Consider the following 22372-nt stretch of genomic DNA (forward strand, 5'->3'; position numbering starts at 1 on the left):
GTTAAATGTGTTTTTCTCGGCTATTTTCGGCTTCAAAAAAGGTAACATCTGCAGAGACAAAATATATGTTAGTAGTGAGATCATAGAGCTTTGTTCCTAAAGCTTTGCCTGTACTTGTACCTCTTATCTCTCCTTGGCCTCTTATCTCTCCTTAGCCTCATGTCAGTCCATCTCCCACTCCTACACCACCCCTTCAAGTCTACACACGTCGGTCCCACCCATCTGCTACTAACAATGATATTTCTCTCCCTGATGCAGGTACTTCTAATGACTCACCTCCAGTTCCATTATCACCTACTTCGGTCATGCCTTCAGTAGCAATAGCTACTCCTCCTCTTGCTCTTCGAAAAGGTATTCGCTCTTCTCGAAATCCTCATCCCATTTATAATTTTGTGAGTTATTATCGTTTGTCTCCTTCCTATTATACTTTTGTTTCCACCATGTCTGTTGTTTCTATACCTAGGACAGTTAGAGAAGCATTGGATCATCCTGGCTAGTGTAATGCAATAGTTGAGGAGATGACTGCTCTTCATAATAATAGAACTTAGGAACTGGTCTCTTTACCACCTGGCAAGTCTACTATTGGTTGTCGATGGGTTTACACAGTTAAGGTAGGACTTGATGGCAAAATTGATCACCTTAAAGCTCACCTTGTAGCTAAAGGTTACACAGATTTTTTGGGCTCAATTACAGTGATACTTTCTCTCCAGTAGCCAAAATAGCTTCTGTTCGCCTCCTTATCTCACTGGCTGCAATTAATCACTGGACCCTTCATCAACTGGACATTAAAAATGCCTTTCTTCATGGAGAACTCGCCGAAGAAGTCTATATGGAGCAACCTCTAGGGTTTGTTGCTCAGGGGGAGTCAGGCTTAGTATGTCGTTTTCGACGCTTATTGCATGGTCTAAAACAGTCTCCAAGAGCATGGTTCGGACGATTCAGCACTGTAGTTCAACAGTTTGGAATATCTCGAAGTGATTTTGATCATTCTGTATTTTTTCGACATAATGGCAATAGATACATCTATTTGGTGATCTATGTTGATGATATTATCATTAGAGGAAATAATCATGATGGAATCTCTTAAGTTAAGTAACATTTGTTCAGTCATTTCAAAATTAAAGACCTTGGAAAACTGAAGTATTTCTTGGGGATTGAAGTGGCACAGTCTAAAACAGGTATCGCAATTTATTAACAAAAATATGCTTTGGACATATTGAAAGAAACAGGCATGTGAGACTGTAGACACTCCTATGGATCCAAATGTCAAACTGGTTCCTGAACAGGGGGAGCCACTTAAAGATCCTGCTAGATATAGAAGATTAGTCAGCAAGCTCAATTATCTCACTATCACTCGATCAGATATTTCCTTTGCTGTAAGTGTGGTTAGTCAATTTCTTCAAACTCCATACAGTAATCACTTGGATGCAGTCATTCGCATTCTTAGATATGTCAAAAGAGCTCCAGGACAAAAACTACTCTATGAGGACAATGGCCACTCACAAATTGTTGGCTATTCTGATGTAGATTGGGCAAGTTCCCCTTCGGATAGACAATCTACTTCAGGATATTGTATTATGATTGGAGTGAATCTTATATCCTGGAAAAATAAAAAACAGAGTGTGGTTGCAAGATCAAGTGCAGAAGCAGAATATCGAGCTATAGCTTTAGCAACATGCGAACTCATTTGGTTGAAGCAACTCCTTCAGGAATTGAAAAATATAGTGATACTGGCAAAATAAAGTTGATATGTGATAATCAAGCTGCCCTCCATATTGCATTAAATCCAGTTTTTTATGAGTGGACGAAGCATAAAGAGGTGGATTGTCATTTTATTAGGCAAAAGATTGAGTCCGAATGCATTTCTACTAGCTTTGTCAACTCAAATGATCAGCTAGTTGATGTTTTCACAAAATCACTTCGAGAATCACGAATCAAGTATATTTGTAACAAGTTTGGAACATATTATATGTACGTTCCAGCTTGAGGAAGAGTATTGAGATTATTTCTGTAAATAGCCTAGATTTGTAGTGATAATTAGGGATATGATTGTGTGATATGATTGGGATATGATTAGGTTATAATTAGAGAATTAATTTATTTTCTTACCTAGTATTTACTCTTGTAAATAGTAAATATACCCCAATTGGCTTGAGGGGAATAATCAAGTATTTTGTCTCAAAACTTCTGCTCTCTTTTTCTTCTTTTCATCAAAGGTTTCGTGTATCAAGAAACTAAACCAAACCCCCCTGTACAACCCATCACAAAACAAATGTTTCAGACCCAGTAACCTCTATATACAACACTTGTTTGAATGAAAAGCCAACACAAAATAAAACCTGCATGCCCAAACCCAAACCAATAGAACTACAACCACCCATGAAGTATAGAGAAAACGCAGGCCATAATCCAGCCAACAGTCCCAAATTCAAAACAACATAAATCAACAGTAGCACTTCAGTCATCAGACTCTGTACCAGCAAGCAATACATCATTCAGCACCGGCAATTAGTTATACAACAACTCCCCTAACATATTGCACTCTTAACAAACAAAACCAGCAGTAACCTGCAGTTATAAAATGTCAAACACCTCTGATCTGCTAGGTTTAGAAACAGCAGTGACCAATCAACATATCAGCAGCCCATTGAGATGCAGAAGCAACAGATTCAACACAAACTCAATTCCAAATTTCCCAATTAACTGGACTACAGGAGCTCATCAGTTTCAATTTTACACAGTTACAACCCTCTGAATTACACCCTGCAGAAGTCAGGAAACTTCCCTGATTCCTTTCCATCCAATGAAGTGGACTGTAGCATTAAAAACCACTCTTCTACAGGTGGCAAGAGCACTTTTACCAGCAGCCTTCTTTGTCAACCAACTACCTCTCTCCTCCATTCAAGCACAGGTCTGCACACAGAGCACTTCTGCAAAAATCTACTCCAGACTCTATGTGAAAAAGTGCAACTGAAAAAAAAGTGCTCTATATTCTCATCTTGGCTGTTACAAAAGGAACAATATGAATTATCAATTGTCCTCCACTTCACAAGCCTAATTTTTACAGCAAGCTTGCCTTGTAACACCAACCACACTATGAAGCTGTGCCTAGGGATATTGGTTTTTCCCCAAACTAAAGATGCCCAAGAGACTCTATTTTTTTCTAGCTCTGATAGCTTTCCATGCACCAGCAATTGTATAAATTCCTATCGCATTCAAATTACATTTAATCTCATCAACTATATGTTTTAATTTCTTCCCAAGTCCTCTGTGTTAAGTCATCCACAGGATCTGGCAGCCTCCAACATCCATTTCTCCATAGATCTTTAACTCTTGCATGACTAGGAATATCTACAAAATTAATGGTAGGATAGTTGTCTACTACAAATCTTCCCATCCAACCAGGGGTCAAACCAGAATGATGAGTCCCCTCTTCCCAGTTTATGAGTGAATAAGGGCTTCAATAGATCACTAAGTCTCACTAGGTGCCTCCATGTCCAACTTGCATCCAAAGGCTTGGTAATCCCCCAAAAACTCAGTTTATAAACTTGTAAAATTGAAATTTTTTGTATTTATTGAATTTATTAAAACGTATCATATCACACATTTAAATATCCAATACACTTGGTTCACAACTTAAAACCATCTTTTCAAAAAAAAACGATAAGCAAGAATCCTAAATTAGATATCGTTTCCCCATGCAAAAAGAACAAAGCAAACTTAATTTAAAACAATGGACTAGTCTAAGACGTAAAATCGGCCATCAAAACTTATCGGAGCAGCATCCTGCAAGCTACAAGTAAAATATATATATATATACATATCCAGACGAACTTTTGCTAGTCATGAAAATTCAAATATTAAACCAACAAAATATGAAGTTGAAAAATAGTGTACCTGTTAAGAGGAGCAATGGCAAAACAAATCCGACAAGAAAATTCCCCATGAGAAAGGGCCCTTCTTAGCAACAAAATGACCATGAACTCGCCGCTTGCTTATATTCCGATTCCGATTCCGGTTCCGTCAATGGGTTCACGAGCCTTCTGAGAAGCAAGAGAAACCCATTTCCCAGAAAAATCCAGATGTCGTTGGATAGGAAGTCGAAACCGGTAAACAGCTGCTTCGCTTCTGTGTTGCTTTGCTTCGGAAATCAACAATGAGGTTTTCTAAAATTACGCTAACTATCAATAATTTCCTTATCGATAAACTAAAACCAACTTTAATAAAACAATGTTGTGCATATTTTCTTCATTAATTAACAAACAAAATATTATAAATATTTAAAAATCATAAATAAAAAGATGACCAATTGGGATTTTTTATAATGAAAAAATTATTTCTGACGCTATATATTTAAAGGTTTATTATTTAAATAACGTAAATTAAAAAACAATTTAAAAGAAGTAACTTTTTAACTATTTATAAAAAATAAATTTGTTTCACAAAATAAAAAAATTATATTTTAGAAAAATAAATTAAGATATTTTTTGTAATTCTTGTATTTATAAGAGTATCTTTTTACCTTTTCTTTAATTGTTAATGAACGGAGGAAATGTGAAAGAGAAGGTCTACCTTCTCTCGAAATTTCTCCTCTATAATTATTTTTAATATTAAATTTCTGTTTATTTATAAAAAAAATAAATTATATTTGAAAAATACAAATTTATTAATAAATTTATATATACAAATTTTAATAAAAATTTGTGAAAAATATTTTTTCTTTATTTTTTAAAATTGATTCACTTTTTTATTGATTAAATTTTTTTAGTATTTCAAATATTAAAAAATATGAAAAATAATTTTTTAAATAATATTTTTTGTGTAATAAATAATTTATAATCTAAGAAATAATAGAAACTGACAAAAAATAAAACTAAGTTTTTTAAATATACTTGAATGTGATAGAGAGAATATAATTTTTATTTAATTAATTATTTAGAAGAATTAGTGCTTAATTGGTATGTTATTCACAAAAAACGCTTTAAAGGTTTATGCTATGAATTCAAATTTTCAAGTGTATGATACTATCTTCATTTTTTATAATATTAAAGTTGCAAAGAAAGTGAATTTTTAATTTTACACATTTTTGTTGATATCTTAAGATTTTAATTTATTATAAAATAATATTACTCGAATATACTTTTAAATGTTTATTAATAATTAATTTTTTTAACTTTATTTTTTATAAATTTTTATAATTATATATTATGTTAATTATTTTATTAAATAAACCATGTATTTTATATATTTTTTAAAAAGCACTCCAAAATCACTATATTGTTAATCAAATTCTTATAGAAAAGTTAGGTCCAAAAAATATTAGAGCCTGCTACACAAGTCCATAATCGAAATCGTTGGGTTACTGGCACTCAAACCATAATATATTAGAGCCTACTACACAAGTTTACAATCGAGCAGACTGGACTGATTAAGATTCTGACTCATTAAAAAGGAATTCAGCTCATTTGACGTGATAAAAAATAGGAGATCAGATCCAGTTATGCAACGACCCTATCAATACGAGTGCCAAAAGGAAATTAAATAACTGTCTAAAGATGGTAAGACAGATACGCTCATACATACAATTCTGAATGATAGCAACAAGCGGTATTATAGTAGAATGACAGTTATATGTAGCAAGATAATGGATGCATCATTTAAAGGAAAAATTGAATAACAGAAAAAGGTGTGAACCATTCAAACTAAACTCACTTACACATACCAAATTCTATTTCTTTCTAGATCTGAAAAAAACTGAACCATTAAAGTTTAAACGTACTCACGTATATCAAACCCTATATCCTTTTATATCTCATATCATCAAATATATGTATATATATTTTTTTTTAATTCTGATGTTAATGGCTAGAATAATGCGTATCAACTCGATAAACATAAAGCATTCATGCTCGTCAACTGAATTCAAATCAGCAAAGAATATGGCATGCTATTCACAATTTAAAATATATTTGACATAAATGGTTTTCTTTCACACCAAGCGACGAGCCGTTTTGTTGTTCTATTGCCTCTAGCAACCAATCCCCTAAAACGACAGCGTCTATATCATTCAACTTAAGCCATACATTCATTATCTCAGAAACAGCTTTCATCTTCATGCTGCGCCCATCTCTGCCTCTGGTGGTCGACGAACTTCTTCTTTTTCTTCTTATTCTGGACAACATGAACTCACTGATCTCATCCTCTCTCTGCAACTATTACATTTTAAAGGTACCATTGACGCACACCAGATTAGAATCTAGGTATTACTTCGGCAATACCCAGTTACCAACAAAGAATTTCAAAATAAGTGCCAATGCAAATGAAGTGGATACTCAGGCCACAGTGGAGGAATCCAAGAAAGACCTAAAACTAGAAGAAGAAGCAAAAGAAGCAAGAAAAGTTTCTGCCCCTGCACTCGACAAAGACCTCAAAAAGGTTAGCTGGAATTGCCTTTTTTTTTTTCTTACTGATTTTGATTGAGCCCATCTCATTTGATTTGTATTTCACTTGCATAAACAGGCGGTTCAAAAGACTGCAGCTACGTTTGCACCGAGAGCTTCGACTGCCACAAAAAATCCTGCAGTACCAGGGACTGCCTTGTATACAGTTTTTGAGGTTCAAGGGTATGTCTCCATGCTGGTAGGTGGGGCACTTTCTTTCAATCTCATATTTCCATCAAACGAGCCAGACATATGGAGATTGATGGGGATGTGGTCCATTTGGATGTTTAGTAAGTCGAATTCTCACCCCACCATTTCTATTGCAGGCTTTGTTTGGTAAACTTGGGATTAAGATTTACTTGAGTTGAGTTGCTATTGCCAAATGAATTGAAGCCCTTAAAATGCAGCATGATTTTCAGTTACTGTCTGGTTGATTAGGCTCTAACAGTTTTGAATGCTAATTCAGCTTATTGATTTTCAGCTGTTGAGCAAATTGTACAGACCTTAAGAATCTAGTGTTCTATTGTTTGCAGCAATTCCTTCTTTACGTGCTAGAGACTGCTCCAAGAATGAGAAAGAAGCTCTTAACTATCTATTTCTCCTCATCCCTTTGCTAAATGTCATAATCCCTTTCTTTTGGAAATCCTTTGCCTTTGTGTGGTCTGCAGATACAATAGCCTTTTTTGGAATGTATGCATGGAAGGTAAGCCGGTCACCTCAAGAATATTAACTTTGAAGCTGCTTTGAATTATTTTTTTTTTTCCTATTTGATAAGTCACATGGCAACGTATTCTCTCTGGATGCAGTTTGGATGGCTACAGAGAAAAGAGTAGGCACAAACTCACTATTTCAAGGTTTTTCTTTGATCGGATCAAGGGACCTTGTTGCACGTTGCAACTGATCATTGATCTTATTATATCAATGGTGCTGTTCAGTAAAACATTTGAAAATCCAGAACTCTGGATGTTACAACCAATAGGATGATTGCCTGTTGCTACCCCAAAGACAGAGCAAGACACTGCCTTCCGTTTTTCATTTTAGACATCGATTAACCATACGTGGGGTCTAGTATTATTAATTTGTCTTTTGGGGGTTCTGGGGGTTCATATACTGAGATGGATAACACAGAGTATGAAGTTACATGTACTTGGGAAGCCAACTTGTGATGGCCTAAATATGCTATTCAGAAGAATTGCTGGCTAGGGAATGGCAAATTGTTTCGAGTATTTTCGCCTTCATTTTTTCTCCTTTTTTGTAGTGAAAGAAAGTAATGGAATGCCTTGAAACCATTTTTATGAACTGATTCTCATAAACAACATCAGAAAATGGAATGAAGGTAACTTCTTTAAGGTAGCAGGAATGAAGACCAAAGCAGTAAAGGAATCTTAAAAAATTTTGGATTACAAGTTCGAATATGATTCTTTACATAGAGTATCCAAGCGTTTCTCGAGTAAAATGATGTTAGTACAAAAAGGGTGAAACAAAAATGGAGGATAATGATATTTATTTGTGCCTATCAGAATCCCTTTACGTCTGCTTACAAAACCTGAAGGCATGCTGAGGCGTGAAAGCTGTGCATGTACTGTCAATCTTCATTGTACGAAAGAACAGCTGTAAGAAGCAGCACCAATCTTATCAATAATCAACAGTAATAAAACGGACAGGTAACATTACATAAATCAAAGAATACAACAGCAGCATCTCATACAAATTTCTGCCACAACTGACAATAAAATAAGTGCACATTCCCTGAGAGATCTTGCTAACTACAGCAATAAAAAATACATAACTAAAATTGCTGTATTCTCCTAAACTTTCCAAGAATTAAAATATAAAACCAGCATTACTTGTCCTAGACTATAGTGGAATATTCAGTGTAGAAGATCCAATCTCTTTTAGTAGCTCAAAAAAACTCACCATGAGAATGCTTCATAGTTCCCCACAGATCTATTTGCACTGTTCACTTTGTGTTCCAATTGAAAGATTATAATTCCACCTTCAAATAATAATGCACTTAGATAATTTGTTGCTTACAAAATTTGTAGTTTACACTGTCACGTGCTGATCATCCACCTAAATATCAAGTTCTATTATGTGCCTAACATTCTCAAATGAATCAGGTTTAAATGCAATTATTCCTCTAGGCATTCCCCTTTTTATCCTCCTCGTGAGATGCAGCAGCAAGCCCTTAAGTAGATTTGTTTTCTACCACATTAACTCCAAAATCCATCAGATCATAAAAATTACGATGGTTTATGCAAACTCAATGTGGCAAATAAATACAGTCCTTCCATTTTAATCAAATTTAAATGCTAGGCAATGAAAGAAATATAAAGAGAACAAACATTGTTTTCAAGCACTGGATATCATTGTGTGCTTTACCTCTGCTATTACACCTACTTTACATGAAGATCCAATGTCAGAAACCAAGATTCTCCACAGCAGATTATTGCCTAAAGTTGACTTTGGACTATACTCTCTCATCTTCACTGTCCTCATAGTCAGAATCAGACTCCTCACGCCTTGGTTCCATAAGAGTATTCATGTCAAAAGATGGCATTTCCATCTCCTCCATGTCAATCGTCTCATAGTCCATTCTTTCTTCAAACTTCTCATCAGAACAATTAAGAAGCCATGACAATGAACATTTCAACCCCTTCTTTGCAGTCCTTTTGTGCCTTGGCTTTATAGTAGACTCAAGACCATATGTAAAGAATGCAGGAAAAGTAACCAAATCATTCAAAGGTCTTTCCATTTCCATTTGAAAGTAATCAAAGCTAAGTTTCATAACATCAATATTCAATGCAAGCACATGAGGACATCCCACAACCATCTCCCTCACCTGTTGCAAGGAGAACCCACAATCCTTGAGGAAGTCTACATGCTTCAAAATAGGAATTCTGCTAAGGCTGACAACCTGTGGCATCTTCTCCACAACTCTGGCAAAATCCTCTGGACCCAACTCAATAACTGCATGAAGCAAACTCATTTGACTGTGAAGCTTTGCCTTCAGGTCAATTCCTACAATCTCAGGATATTGTGCTACAACAGAAGGAAGTGAGGTTTTTCTTACATTAAACTCTAAAAGGGATTCAACATTTGGTTTAACCAAGTCTTCTAATCCAAAACCAAGGATGTATGGCCGCTTCTCTATCAATCTAGCTACTGCTAGTCTTGGTATGCCCAAACTTTCAAGGTACTCCACAAAAGGCTTGATTACACGGCCCACTCGCATCCCCAATATCTCAGGGTATCTAGTTAATATACCTCCAATTTCTCTCCTTGCCACCCCAATTCCAACTAGATAAGCCACTGATGTGCTCATGGTTCCTTCAAGCTTGAATCCCAGAACTTCTGGGTATCTCTCAAGAACCCGAGGAATATCATTTTGCTTGATGTCCAATCCTTGAAGATATTTGACCACTGGAGCAAGGTCTACAACAACGCTAGCATGAAGGACTTGTGGGTATCTTCTTAAGAACTCAGTGAAAGAGGACTTCCTAACACCCAATTTGCCAAGATAGTCAAGGACAGGAATCATATTCTTTTTTACACTGCAACCAAGAACAAGAGGATAGTTGTTAATGTCTTCAATTGTAATACCTAATTGGTGGAGGAAATCAACACGTTCCCTCATAACCTCAACCGTCACAGGAAGCTCCAATCCATCAAGTTCATCAGGGACAATGCCAATACTTCTCAGGAACTCATAGACCCTGGCACGATTTGCTATCTTCTTATTCTTCATCTCTAGCAAACTAGGATGAGTATAAAGTGAGGAGGAACCTCCTTGCTTCTGACCCAAGCGAACGTTTTTTGTCTTGGACACAGATGAATCTGCAGAGCTAAATGTGTATGTTCTCTCAGCAACAGAACACCGAAATTTTGTAATCAAGCCAATACCCTTCATGTTCTCAGTATGAACCCCCAGAGCTGGTACAGGTTGCAACTGTGGTTTGTGATATATAAAAATGGGTAAATCTGGATGTACAAGGAAGAAACTGGGTCTAGTAATGCCAGCATAGCTTCCAATCTTCATTATATCTTTCTTGAAAAATCAGCACAGAGAGATGGAGTTTTTACCTATATAAAGTACACAATTAAAATAAAAATCCAAAATTAAAAACTATTCTAGCTTACAACATAAAAGCAACTTTTACAAGATTGATTAGTAGTTATCGTTGATCACACTGCAAATATATGCAAGTTTTGGCTGGTATTGACAAGACAAATACAGGAGTTAGTCATTAGTCCACTGACATTATTAATTTTCCATTGCTTGAATCAATCCTTCAAGCATCAGTGTGCAATGTAATTGTTTGAAATGGCAGAAATAGGGATGTAAACGGGTAGGGTACCCGCGAAATTGAGGGTACCCAAATCCGAACTCGATTATATGTAAAATTCCCAAACCACAAGAACAAATAATATATAGTAACTTAACCAACAAATAAATTGTTTAAGTCAATACATAACCACAAACTAAAATAATCACACCAGTTCACCTAGTTAATTCTAAACCATGCTAAAATTATAATTCAACCAGCATTAAAAGAAAAGGATAAAAGCTTTATCAAAGAACTAATAAATATGAACAAAAGAGGAAGGACATAAAAAATTTTCAATGCAGCCTAATCTATAGCAGCATTTCCTATCTTGATGGTGCATGGCACTATTTTCTTCTATTCTTGTAAGGTTGTGCCATTAAATAATATAATTGGTGCCTAATCTTGCTTATTGGTAAAACAGATGAAATCATTGATCCATCCATGGAAGGGATGCCTCCATCTATGAATAAGGCATCAGATACAAAATTTGATGATTCAGATGAATATTCTGGTGCTTCTAGTGAGGTGATAGAGACAGAACCAGATGGGACTGAAGGCTGGTCACCAAAATTTATCACACAAGGTAATAGAAATTCTATGATAAATGGCAAATTTAGAATGACAATATTTCATACAACAAAACAAAAAATCTTGATGACTAATTACAAAATCTTTAACAGCAACTAAAAATTTTTTAACATACTAAATAATCAGATTAATAGTCCATAAATTCTAAATATCTTTAATAGCAACTAAAAAATCTTTAACAACATGCACTTAAAAAAATCTTGATTATCAAAGTCTGATTACAAACCTGAAGAGAGTTCCAGTCAAATCTTGATTACTAGAGTAACCGATTCAACGAAAGAAAGAAACGTCGACTGGGGAGAGAGGGAAAGGAGTTGTCGCCGACTGGGGAGAGAAAATGAGATGTCGCTGACTGAGGAGAGGGAGGAGTCGTCGTCGACTGAGGAGAGAAAAGGAGATGTCGACGATGCCGACTGGGGAGAGGGAAGGGTTGTCTCCGTCTGGGCTGCCCGGCAGTCTCAGCACTCGCAGTGAAGTGAGGGAGAGAGGCGTCGACTGGGAAGTGGGAAGGGAATCAGAGATGACGGCAGCTGTATCTCTATCCAAGTAAAATTGAAAAGGAATTAAGGTTGGTTTGGGATTTGAGTGGTTTTGTTATAATAGACATTTTTTTAAATACTAACTTATTAAAATAATAATGGGAGAATAAAATACGATAACTTAATAAGACTAAATTTATAAATACTAAAATAATTATTTATAATTTAAATTGCTGATTTGATAATTATAAATTAACAATAGTGTATATATATTGAATATATATATATTAAAAAGAATTATTTGATAAAACTAAAATACTTATAAATTAAAATTAATTATTTCATTTCAAAAAAAATTAAAATTAATTATTGTCATTAATTATAATTTAAATATTAAACATAATCAATATATGCTTATAGGTAGAGAATATAATTAAATATATATTATTGTCATCTTGTGATAGTTATCTATTGATTATAGATACATATTATTATTTGTTAATTAATCTCAACATATATATATTAAGCCATTTATTAATTATATATATATATATACATTATTTATTAATTAATCTAAATATATACTCATTTAGTGTTTATAAATTAATATTAATTATTTATTATTATTAATCATAATTTAAATATTAAACATAACAAATATATTTTTAAATTGTTAATTAATCTAAATATTTAAATTGAGTAATATTCTCATTTAATGCTTATAAATTAAAATTAATTATTATTATTAATTATAATTTAAATTTTAAACATAATAAAGATATGTTAAAGTTGTAATTAGACATAGAGAATATAATTAAATGTATATTATTGTTATCTATTAAATCATTAAGCAGTTACTCAACAGTTATTTGTTGATTATATATTATTATTATTATTATTATTATTATTATTATTTATTAAAACTTTCCTCTTTAATCCGTTTGTGATGGAGTATTGTGGCTCGATACTCTCATTTGTTTTCTCGACTTTAAATTTATCTTCTTCTTTCTCTTTTTTATGAACATGAATTTCATCAATTGATTATCAATAAATAATAAGATATTCTTATCTCTATTAAAAATTCGAGATATTTCGATTATCATTTATTATTTTTGACAAGTGTACATAATAAGTAAGTTTCCTCGTTTAGCAAAAGTCACAATACTATTCTAACAGCTCATATTTTGATTAGAAAATCTATTAAGTGTAATCATCTCTCTGTTTGGAATAATATTCATCTTTATTTGATAAAATTTTATTAATATAATCGGTAATTTTACTTTAAAAAAAATATTATTATTTATTAATTTATATTATATATAAAAACAAAAATAAAAAGATAATAGAATTATCGATTTTACTTTTATATTATTTAATTATTTATAATTATCTATAAATTTTAAAATAAATAATTATTTTATTATTTAAATAATTTTTTAAAATAATTTTAGATATTTCTCAATTAAATTAATGTATGTTTAAATTTCTTATTTATTAGTTTAATTAATTTTATTTAATAATTATATAGAACAATCATTAAAAATTAATGATTTTGGTATTATTTAAATTAATTTTTTAGATAAAATTATTAAAATAATAAGTTTAAGTATTAATTAAAATATTAAAATAATTATCATATGTGGTATTATTAGATTTACATTTAAATATTAAATAATTATAAAAATAATATAATATACAAATTTTTTAACATTAAATTATTTGATAATAAATAGTTATTCTAATTATTAATAATTATATCAAAAAATTGTAATTAAATATTAATTAATCATAAAAATATAAAAATAATAGTTTTGATAATATAAAATTATTAAATAAATGTGTTATCTTTTAATTATAACAATTATATTTTATTTTTAAAGTAAAAATAATAATTATTATTAAAATTAATTTAAACTTGGTAATAAGTATATAAATTTTAGGATATACTAGTAAAAAAATTCAAATTTTAATGTTAAAAATTATAATATAATAAATGATAATATAATTTGGATAATGATAAATTAATTTTTAATTAAAACTATTAAAATATTAAAATAATATTAAATTATTAAATAATAAATTTAAAATCTTAAAATTATAAAATAATAATTAAACTGAAGAATCCACTATCAATTATATATAAAAACAAAACTTAACAAATTTAATATAATTTAAAATTTTCTTTATGTAATTATAAAAAATTAATAACCTTATTTATATAAAATTATCATAGAATAAGTTGGTGCTTTAATTATTTATAATTATATTTAAATTTTAAAGTAAATAATAATTTTTATTATCTTAATTTATTTAAATTAATTAAATAAATATGTAAATTATGAGATATATATATATTAAAAAATTAAAATTTTGAGATTAAATTATTAAAACAACACATTTAAATATTGATAAACTTTGAAAAATAATAATAATTTAAAATTATAAAAATATAAATCACTACAGTTTTAAGAATCAATTTAATTTTAAATATTAACTATTTTAATATTTTTTAAAAAATTAATTATATGCATATATTGATACATTAATAAATTTAATAATATTATGTTATAAGATAATAAATTATTTATATTATTAATAGAAAATTTAAAGTGAATAATAATTTTATTATTTAAATTAATGAAAATTAATAAATAATTATTTTAATTTTAAAATATATGTAATTGGATTATATAAACGTGAAGAATAATATTGACTTATTATTTAAATTAAATAAAATAATAAGTGTAATTTTATATTATTCACATTTATATTATTGGCTCAATATTTATATTTAAATGTAATTTTATTTAATTTTTAAAAATTAAAATATAAAAATTTAAATAGAATATTAAATATAATATTTTATTATTTTTAAATATAAACTCATTTTATATATGTAAATAATATTAACTTATATTTAAATTAATTTTAAAAACAATTACAGTTTAACTGTTAAAATACGCTATTATTTTATATTAAATAACATATCTACTAATCAACATATTTAATGATTAAAGTGTTTATTTTTAATTTTTAATTTTAAAAATTAGCAAAGTTATATTTAAATAAATATTAAGTTAATTTATTTAAAATTTTAATGTTTAAATTAAAATATAAAATACTATTTCAAAAAAAATTAAAATATAAAATAATACAAACGTTTAAATTTTTTATAATTAATTAGTCAATTAAAAAATAATAATAATATATATAACATATTATTTAAATTATCAAATTTATAAAATTTTAAATTATTAAAATTAAAAAAATGAAATTAAAACATAAATATGTGCTGAGTCTTTTTTATTTATTTGACCTAAAAAAAATTAGCTAAAAGAATACCAAACCCGCCTATTAAGGAATTAGGAAGCAAGCAAGTCCAGAGTCCACACTTTCATTAGCTCGCAAGGAGCAGAGCAGTACTGGACGTTGAAACTACAGTGACCGAGCAAAGAGGCATCGAGAAAAATGGCCTGGCAATTGCATTTCTTCCATTTTCTCTTTCTCATTTTGCTCACATTTTCTGCAACACCCAATGCTTCGCAGTGCTCAATTAAGGGTAAGTTTGCTTACTTGTGGCTCCAAGAATTTATGTAGAAAATTAGAGGGTTGATTGTGTTGATTCTTGTTTGGGGGAAATTCTCTGATATAGGGTTGCCATTGGTGAGGAATATTAGTCAGCTTCCTCAGGATAACTATGGAATACAAGGGTTGTCCCATATTACTGTTGCTGGTGCTGTCTTGCATGGGATGAAAGAGGTATGCAAATGCAATCTACCTGAAAACTTACTACATCTTTCAGCCGATTCTACTATTAGATGCACAATCTAGGGTTGAAAGTTTAGAAATCTAATTCATTCTCCTTGAGATTTTTTTTTAAAAATGATATTGGTAGAATGAACATCCTGTTATGGATTGAACATCTGTGCAATGATTACTCTGTTTTGAGATGGAATTGGTTAAAGATTTTCTGGATTCACAGGTGGAGGTATGGCTTCAAACCTTTTCTCCTGGCTCACGCACGCCAATCCACAGACACTCATGTGAGGAAGTTTTTATTGTCCTAAAGGGAAGTGGTACTCTCTATCTCGCCTCAAGTTCAGATGGGAAGTATCCTGGAAATCCATTAGAACATTCCATCTTTTCCAATAGCACATTTCACATTGCTGTCAATGATGCTCACCAGGTAAACCTTTATAGTATAATTTTTTTTGTATGGGATGGGAACTTCGTCAGCATGGTATTTTAAGATTTTGTAGTGTGGATGTATTAATATGAAAGTCTAAGCACTTGTCTGTCCTTTTCTAACCATTATTGCTGTTGTGATAACTTGAATTCTTGATATTTATAGATGATCTAAATTTTTTTAACTGTTTTGGTTTGTGAACAACCCTCATAATCTAAGATGTAGGCTTACAATTTATGGCAGTGGTTCCTATTCCAATTGATCCTAGATCTGAAACCAATTTCTGGAGGTTTTAATATCTCCTAGGGCAACCAAACATGGCACTGGATGATGTCTTTAAGTATATAGGTATCTAATGTCAACTGGAAGCCTAAAGGGCATTTCTAAAATTCATGAAGATTTGCTTTCCAATTGCAAAGGGTTATTTGAAAAAGTAGTTAGATGGGTTAATTTGAAAAAGCAGTGAGCAATTTAAATCAATATGAAATTATAGTTCACAAGATCCTTGCTTCCTAACTTACCATTTTACTGGGTTTTTTGCTGAATTGTCTACTTTTCAACATGCTCTTATTCTTTTATTATTACTTTTCCTCCCCATAGATAGTAATCAAGCCTTTTAGCCATAATCTATAACTTTATTTTATTTTCATATTTCAGGTCTGGAATACAAATGAACATGAGGATTTGCAAGTGCTTGTCATAATATCTCGTCCACCAATCAAAGTGTAAGTAATAGCTCTTCTTCTGTCCTCATAGATTTATAGTTCAGCAATTAAATGCTATATCTATCTCTTTTCTTATGTTGTCAAAATGAATATCTTACTAGCACCTCTGTGGATCTTTCCGATGTATTTAGTCGGACATTTTCCTTCCTAGCAGTTATCAAATAAGCTTTTAAAACATGCAATCTTTGATCTTGGCTTTTGGATTTGATACTTATGAATGTTACATCTAGTTCTTGTTAGTATTACAATTCTTCATAACTTATGTCCATCCTCTTCTTGCAGTACATCAGGCTCCAGTTTGCTTTAGCTTTTCATATTTGTGTTTGGTGGATCAACATCATAGTTTTTATATGTAACATTTATGGGAGAGAATATACCATTCATTTTATTAATATTCCAAAGAATGTGATCCATTCTCCAAATACAGACTAGTGACTTAAGAAAGAAGTTCACCTGATAAACTAAAGCTCAACTGCCATTTTAAGCTGGCACCTTCTCCCATTGGGAGACGATAATGGTCTACTACTCTTTCCACAATATATCCCAGAAAAAAGTTTAGGTTCTTTTGCTATCGGTTCCAAGCATTCTTCTTGTTATCATTGTATGCATGTAGCACTTCCAACACCAGTTTTTTATAATAAATTGTGTCCAGCCGTCTAGTGATGGTTCTTGTACTATAAGATACATTGGAGGCCCCTTGACAAGTTTTCACAGTAGTGAACCTTGGAGCTTATATCAATATTTGTTTTCACTATTCATTTACCACAATAAGTTACAATTTTTTTTCCTCACCAGCTTGTTGGTCTATGGACTAATATGATACTTTAGCGTACATGCTAATGTAAGAGTTCTTGCTTAAAGGGGAAACAGTATATTTATAGGGCAATGAGAAGGCATTGCATCTCTCCTTTCCACAACATGTGATGTGGGCAGCCTTGTCAACGCCCTTTTATGTGTTAATCTTAGACTCAGATCCTGCTTTGTGGTTTCTTTTTTTTTTTTTTTTTCCTGCAGGTTCATATATGATGACTGGTTCATGCCCCATATTGCAGCAAAATTGAAGTTTCCCTTCTTGTGGGACGAACAGTGCCTACAAGTTCAAGCACCTCCAAAAGATGAACTTTAATCACAAGTAATATCATATGTATATTGCTTACAACAGCCGAACAATTCTGCTGTAGACTGATAAGTACTTGATATTAAAGTTTTCTTACATTGAGGAGCTTAGGAGGCTTTTCTTTCAACCTGTAAATATCTAAAAGCTCTATACGGGTGAATGATTGTTACCTGGTGAACAACCTTCATGTTTTAGATCCTACTTCCAATTTCGATCTTAACACTGTGAGAACGTAAGAATGGAAAATAGGGATGAGAAGGTGCTATTAACTTTCACTTCATAATTCTTATATCAGGAGCTGGCTTTACATTCTGAAAAAATAGCTGGGGTAAATGGGCAATTGTTTCTTTGAGAAACCCGTTTCCGCCCTTCTGGCAGACTGTAGTAGTTCCTGCACAATCTGACGAAGGATGGCCGATATCCAAATTTTAACATGATAGTGCAAGTAAACTTCATGGACAGTCATTTTTATTCGTCGTTTAACAAAACCAATATAAATGTTTATAAGCCAACATGTCCAGAACAACAAATAACCATCATATTATACTTTATTAGAAAATTGCCTGATTCAATACACACCATTCTTTTAATGCTACACAGTCCTTCCAAGCCGACAACAAATACAAGACATTTTTAGCATGTGAAAATGACGTTACTCTAGGAACTCTTAGTTTAAAAAAGGAGATATTCTGGACCCTCTCCTTAGCTTGTAAAGAGGCAATCTTGCTTGCTTCTTCTCCAAGTTTTTAAGCTGCTGTGGAAGGAGACAGTCTTCAGGTGATCAATGCAATTATGACACACTTCTTCTTTCTTTCTATTAAAAGAATATTTTTCTTTTATTTTTTTTTAATCTGTCCTTTCTTTATGTCAATAGAAAACGGAAAATAATAACGTATATTTTAATTAGAAATACTTATTAAATGACTCGTACAATTATAATTCTTAGACATAATTTTTTTTACACTTTTCTCTTCCCTGCTAAGAGGTTTCAGTAAAACTTTCTTTAGGAGAAAAAAAAATCATCTTTTCTTTTTTATCAACAAACTATTGCGCCCTTCAGCCTCCTCTGATACCAAAACATGGAACTCTGACACAAGCATTCCTTCGGCCTCTTTCTCAGCTACCAAAACATGGAACTATCACACAAGCACTTCATCTATAACGAGACTCAATATGCTACTCGAGTTACAGGTCTCAATATGGTGCTTTTTCAAAAAAAAGTATTTTTTGAGCTCCCAAATTCAATATCAAACACCTCATAAGTCCAGCTTCCCTTACCTTAAGTTCAGAACCTACCGCTTTGACTGCAAACGTGTTCGTGGCAAGATATCTAAATCAATCTGTCTTGTTGATGATATTGCAAGATTATGGGAGGTTGATTTAAAGGGAAAGGTTTTGGGTGCACCAGAGTATTGCCATGCAAATTTTACCAAGTAGTTCACTGAGTCGTTCTGGTCCAATCCTGTCTGGGCTAGGACATTTGAAGGAAAAAGGCCATGTTATTTTAACACAAGGGTTTATGTTGTTGGATGTAGAAATGTGGAGGAAAGGGCCATGCTTAAGACTTGACTCGAGAAAGCCATGTCCTGTTGGTCATCTTTGGGCTCCGTATATCTTTATCGCTCATCACAACATTCTTTGGAAGAATAATGAGATCGTTCGAGGAAATGGAAAATCGCACGACAGGGAATAATAGGTAAAGAAAAAGCTCCAAAGAATTCTTTTAAAATTATTTTAGCAGTGTTCCTCTGGTTATGAGACAGTGTAATGCGACAAAGAATGGAAAAGCAAAATGGAAATTTTCATAGATTCAGTAACACAATTATTTCAAGAATTTTCCTTTCCATTCATTTTCAGAATTTGAGAACCTTATGGAAGTTTAAGGGGAAAAAAAATCTAATCAATAAGTAGAAACCTCTGTACTGAATCTTTGCTTGTAATTATATAAGAGGCAGAGAAGATCTTGGGATCTAGTACGTAGTTCTTACAAGCAGCATGGGCAGTGATTTGAAGTTCTCTGTAATGAATTCCATTAGAAGGAGCTTGAGGGAAGATTCTTAAGTTTTGTCGTTATAAAGATGGCGTCAGTTCATCTACAAATGATAATTTTACTTTTACATGTCCCTCTGAATAATAATAACAATAAGGTGGAGGTACCCTGCCACCAAAGAGATACAGGTCAAGATTCTTCTGGTTCTGAGCCAAGATTTCTTCTCATATTTTCCTTCTTGATCTTGAGGAAGGCATCCGTTTTTTCGTTAATGTTAGGGGCTACATCTAGAAGATGTGGCCTCATTCTCGGCTTCTGGATCTCTATTGGTACTATCGAATCTTCACTTGCTCTGTTCTCTGTATTCTTGTTTCTGCTAGAATCATTCTGCGGGCTTCTTCCTTGAGCCAAGCTCGTCAAATTGGGCGCTTTCTCTCCTTTCTTTTGTTGTTGGGTTGGCTGATTAGCTTTCTTCGTCCCTTGATGAGGGGAGCTACCATGCACATCAACTATGGGGAGCTGGACTTCTTTCTCCCGGGGAGACTCGGTGACTTTGCTTCTCTTCCCTGAAACCTTGTCAGAGGGCATTGCAGATGAAGAGCTGGAAATGTTATGGCCTTTGTTGAACTGGACTTGGTAATCTTCCTCGCTATGGACTGAAGAATCAAGCTTGTCCACAGGAGTCCACCGCTCCAAATCTTCTTCATCAGATTGCTTGAAATGTATCTCAATTTCAGCATCTCTGGGCTTTGAAAGGCTTTCGGGATGCTGGTGTTGAACCACAGAGCCCACACCATTCACCAAAGGATCATGAACAGAAGCTGTATGGTCAGTGATCCGCTTCAAGCCAGGAAAAACAAGCCCAGTAATGAAGTTGATGATCCTCTGGCAAATCCCAGAACGATGAAGATTGTCCTTTTCCTGCATTGCGCAACGCAGGAAAAGTAATGGGGAAATGACGGAAATTAAAGACGGGATTTGTGGGGGAGGTGGGTTAGAAGTGGGCATTTAATATGTTGAATGAATGATTCTATCCTTGGGAAATGGGGCAAAACAAAAGGAGAAGAATTCTTTTTCCCTTTTGAGCTCCAAAATTTAGTGTCGAAAAATCAAAAGCAGGGAGAGCAAGAGAATCATAAAGAAGATAACAAAAATATATCTACAAATTTACTGGATACCATGGATGAGCACATGAAAATGGAATTCTACCTTGCTTGAAACTGCAACCTTATTCATCAGTGTTGGCCACTACGCAACTCTGCGAGCTCATAATCAACCTTGGTAACAGGGATCGGATTACCGGAACCCATCATCCTGTGTCATGGTGAAACGGGTGGAGGATGAGCGTAAATTTAAGTTAGTTGTCTAATACTGCTCAATCAATGATCGAAAAATTGAAGATAAAAAGAGTACAATTTAAAAATTTTTGTATTTATTTAAATATATTTATTATCGAATTAAATTTATAAATATTTATATTCTTATGCTATCACCCACATTTTGTAATTCAAAAAATCCACCCACAATTTGTGTTGCCCTCTGCATATCACAACAATAATTCTTTTGTGTTTTGTATGAATAATTAGCTTCCGTAATCAATTAGCTTTTGTAGTCCATTTCAGATTATTTATTCATAAATATCAAAAAATCTTTATAACACTTATTAATATTCAAAAAATAATATAAATTTATTTCGTATCACAAAATCTGCTTTAATCCTTCACATTTATATCAAATTCAATATCTTTGCAGTTTATCAAACGAAGCAAATGAATCGCAGTTTTATAATTTAAAATTTCAACTTTTTTAAACTTGAAGACTTAGTTCGGAGGTAATATTTCCTATACCCTTGCTAATTATTTTATCCACATTCTGCACGGATTAGTATGATTCTAATTTAATATATTTTATTTCAAATAAGTTTTTAAATTTTATTAACAAAATTTAATTTAAAAATTTGTAAAAATATATAAGTTAATCTTAAATAATTTTACCAATGAGTTAGTTATTCATTACTCTTTTGCCCCCGACCATATGGAAACTCAGGGTCAAGGGGTAAATTCGTGAAGGCGTAACCAGTTTTTCCACGGAATTTTTATTTTATTTTAATTTTTTAATATAAAATATAAAATTTAGTTATTTTAAAAAAATATATGTCAGGAATATAAGTTTTAAATAATATTATTAATAATATTTATTGTTAAAATTATAATATTTATGTACTTAAATATACAAAATATTGAAATTTTATAAATTAATGATAAAATAAGTGTCGTGGTTGATTATCACTTGGGGCTGAGAAAAAAATTTAAGAAAGTAAAAAAGTTCAAAATTTCTAAAAAATCAAAAAATAAAATACTAAATAAATAATTTTCTTAAATCGGTAATTTCAATTTGTGATATTTATGGATCTATCATTTCCTTGACAAAAATTTTTACTTACTTTCTGGAAAGGAAGTAAAAATAAGGACAAAAAAAAATCTCTCTTTGCTCGAGTGATATTTGTCGTGGAGACTATT

At 31.9% G+C, this 22372-nt stretch overlaps 4 protein-coding genes across 10 annotated transcripts in view; 2 read left to right on the forward strand and 2 right to left on the reverse strand.

Moving 5' to 3' along the window:
- The window catches only part of LOC110615204 (piezo-type mechanosensitive ion channel homolog), a 40026-nt gene extending 35799 nt beyond the window's left edge, over positions 1 to 4227 (reverse strand). For 3 of the 5 annotated variants that reach the window (XM_021756961.2, XM_021756960.2, XM_021756959.2), the window contains exon 1: positions 3898 to 4222. In XM_021756961.2, the coding sequence (XP_021612653.1) occupies positions 3898 to 3946 (49 nt within the window). In that variant the 5' untranslated portion in view covers positions 3947 to 4222. Of the gene's footprint in view, positions 1 to 3897 lie in introns of all 5 variants that reach the window. The other 2 variants (XR_006350635.1, XM_021756963.2) reach the window with 2 other exon arrangements.
- Positions 4228 to 6084: 1857 nt separating this feature from the next.
- LOC110615294 (protein RESISTANCE TO PHYTOPHTHORA 1, chloroplastic) lies at positions 6085 to 7678 on the forward strand. The gene is made up of 4 exons (XM_021757099.2): positions 6085 to 6435; positions 6520 to 6730; positions 6974 to 7143; positions 7247 to 7678. The coding sequence occupies exons 1-4, from the start codon at positions 6115 to 6117 to the stop codon at positions 7271 to 7273; spliced, it is 729 nt and encodes a 242-aa protein (XP_021612791.1). The 5' UTR covers positions 6085 to 6114; the 3' UTR covers positions 7274 to 7678.
- Positions 7679 to 7815: 137 nt separating this feature from the next.
- Positions 7816 to 11936, reverse strand: LOC110615293 (transcription termination factor MTERF4, chloroplastic). 3 transcript variants are annotated; one of them, XR_002487943.2, is made up of 3 exons: positions 11583 to 11936; positions 8823 to 10523; positions 7816 to 8051 (listed from the first exon to the last, which is right to left on the reverse strand). XR_002487943.2 is itself a non-coding variant. In XM_021757098.2 (2 exons), exon 2 carries the CDS (start codon positions 10477 to 10479, stop codon positions 8911 to 8913), a length of 1569 nt encoding a protein of 522 aa, XP_021612790.1. In that variant the 5' UTR covers positions 10480 to 10523; positions 11583 to 11936; the 3' UTR covers positions 8657 to 8910. The 3 variants fall into 3 exon arrangements, 1 of the variants encoding a protein (XP_021612790.1); XR_006350791.1 differs by lacking the exon at positions 7816 to 8051 and adding an exon at positions 8062 to 8436; XM_021757098.2 differs by lacking the exon at positions 7816 to 8051 and having other exon boundaries at positions 8657 to 10523.
- A 3250-nt stretch (positions 11937 to 15186) lies between these two features.
- Positions 15187 to 18083, forward strand: LOC110614771 (auxin-binding protein T85). The gene is made up of 5 exons (XM_021756427.2): positions 15187 to 15394; positions 15488 to 15594; positions 15818 to 16021; positions 16679 to 16746; positions 17761 to 18083. The coding sequence occupies exons 1-5, from the start codon at positions 15304 to 15306 to the stop codon at positions 17870 to 17872; spliced, it is 582 nt and encodes a 193-aa protein (XP_021612119.1). The 5' UTR covers positions 15187 to 15303; the 3' UTR covers positions 17873 to 18083.
- Positions 18084 to 22372: the final 4289 nt, after the last annotated feature.

Source organism: Manihot esculenta, chromosome 5 (genome assembly GCF_001659605.2).
Source record: "Manihot esculenta cultivar AM560-2 chromosome 5, M.esculenta_v8, whole genome shotgun sequence".
NCBI classification, from domain to species: Eukaryota; Viridiplantae; Streptophyta; class Magnoliopsida; order Malpighiales; family Euphorbiaceae; genus Manihot; species Manihot esculenta.

Excerpts from the sequence above, each read along its gene's own strand:
- LOC110615294 (XM_021757099.2), top strand. The coding sequence starts at position 6,115 with ATGCTGCGCCCATCTCTGCCTCTGGTGGTCGACGAACTTCTTCTTTTT. Across the intron at positions 6,436-6,519 it reads TCGACAAAGACCTCAAAAAG|GCGGTTCAAAAGACTGCAGC; the intron begins GTTAGCTGGAAT and ends TTGCATAAACAG. Across the intron at positions 7,144-7,246 it reads TTGGAATGTATGCATGGAAG|TTTGGATGGCTACAGAGAAA; the intron begins GTAAGCCGGTCA and ends CTCTGGATGCAG.
- LOC110615293 (XM_021757098.2), bottom strand. The coding sequence starts at position 10,479 with ATGAAGATTGGAAGCTATGCTGGCATTACTAGACCCAGTTTCTTCCTT.
- LOC110614771 (XM_021756427.2), top strand. The coding sequence starts at position 15,304 with ATGGCCTGGCAATTGCATTTCTTCCATTTTCTCTTTCTCATTTTGCTC. Across the intron at positions 15,395-15,487 it reads TTCGCAGTGCTCAATTAAGG|GGTTGCCATTGGTGAGGAAT; the intron begins GTAAGTTTGCTT and ends TCTCTGATATAG. Across the intron at positions 16,022-16,678 it reads CTGTCAATGATGCTCACCAG|GTCTGGAATACAAATGAACA; the intron begins GTAAACCTTTAT and ends TTCATATTTCAG.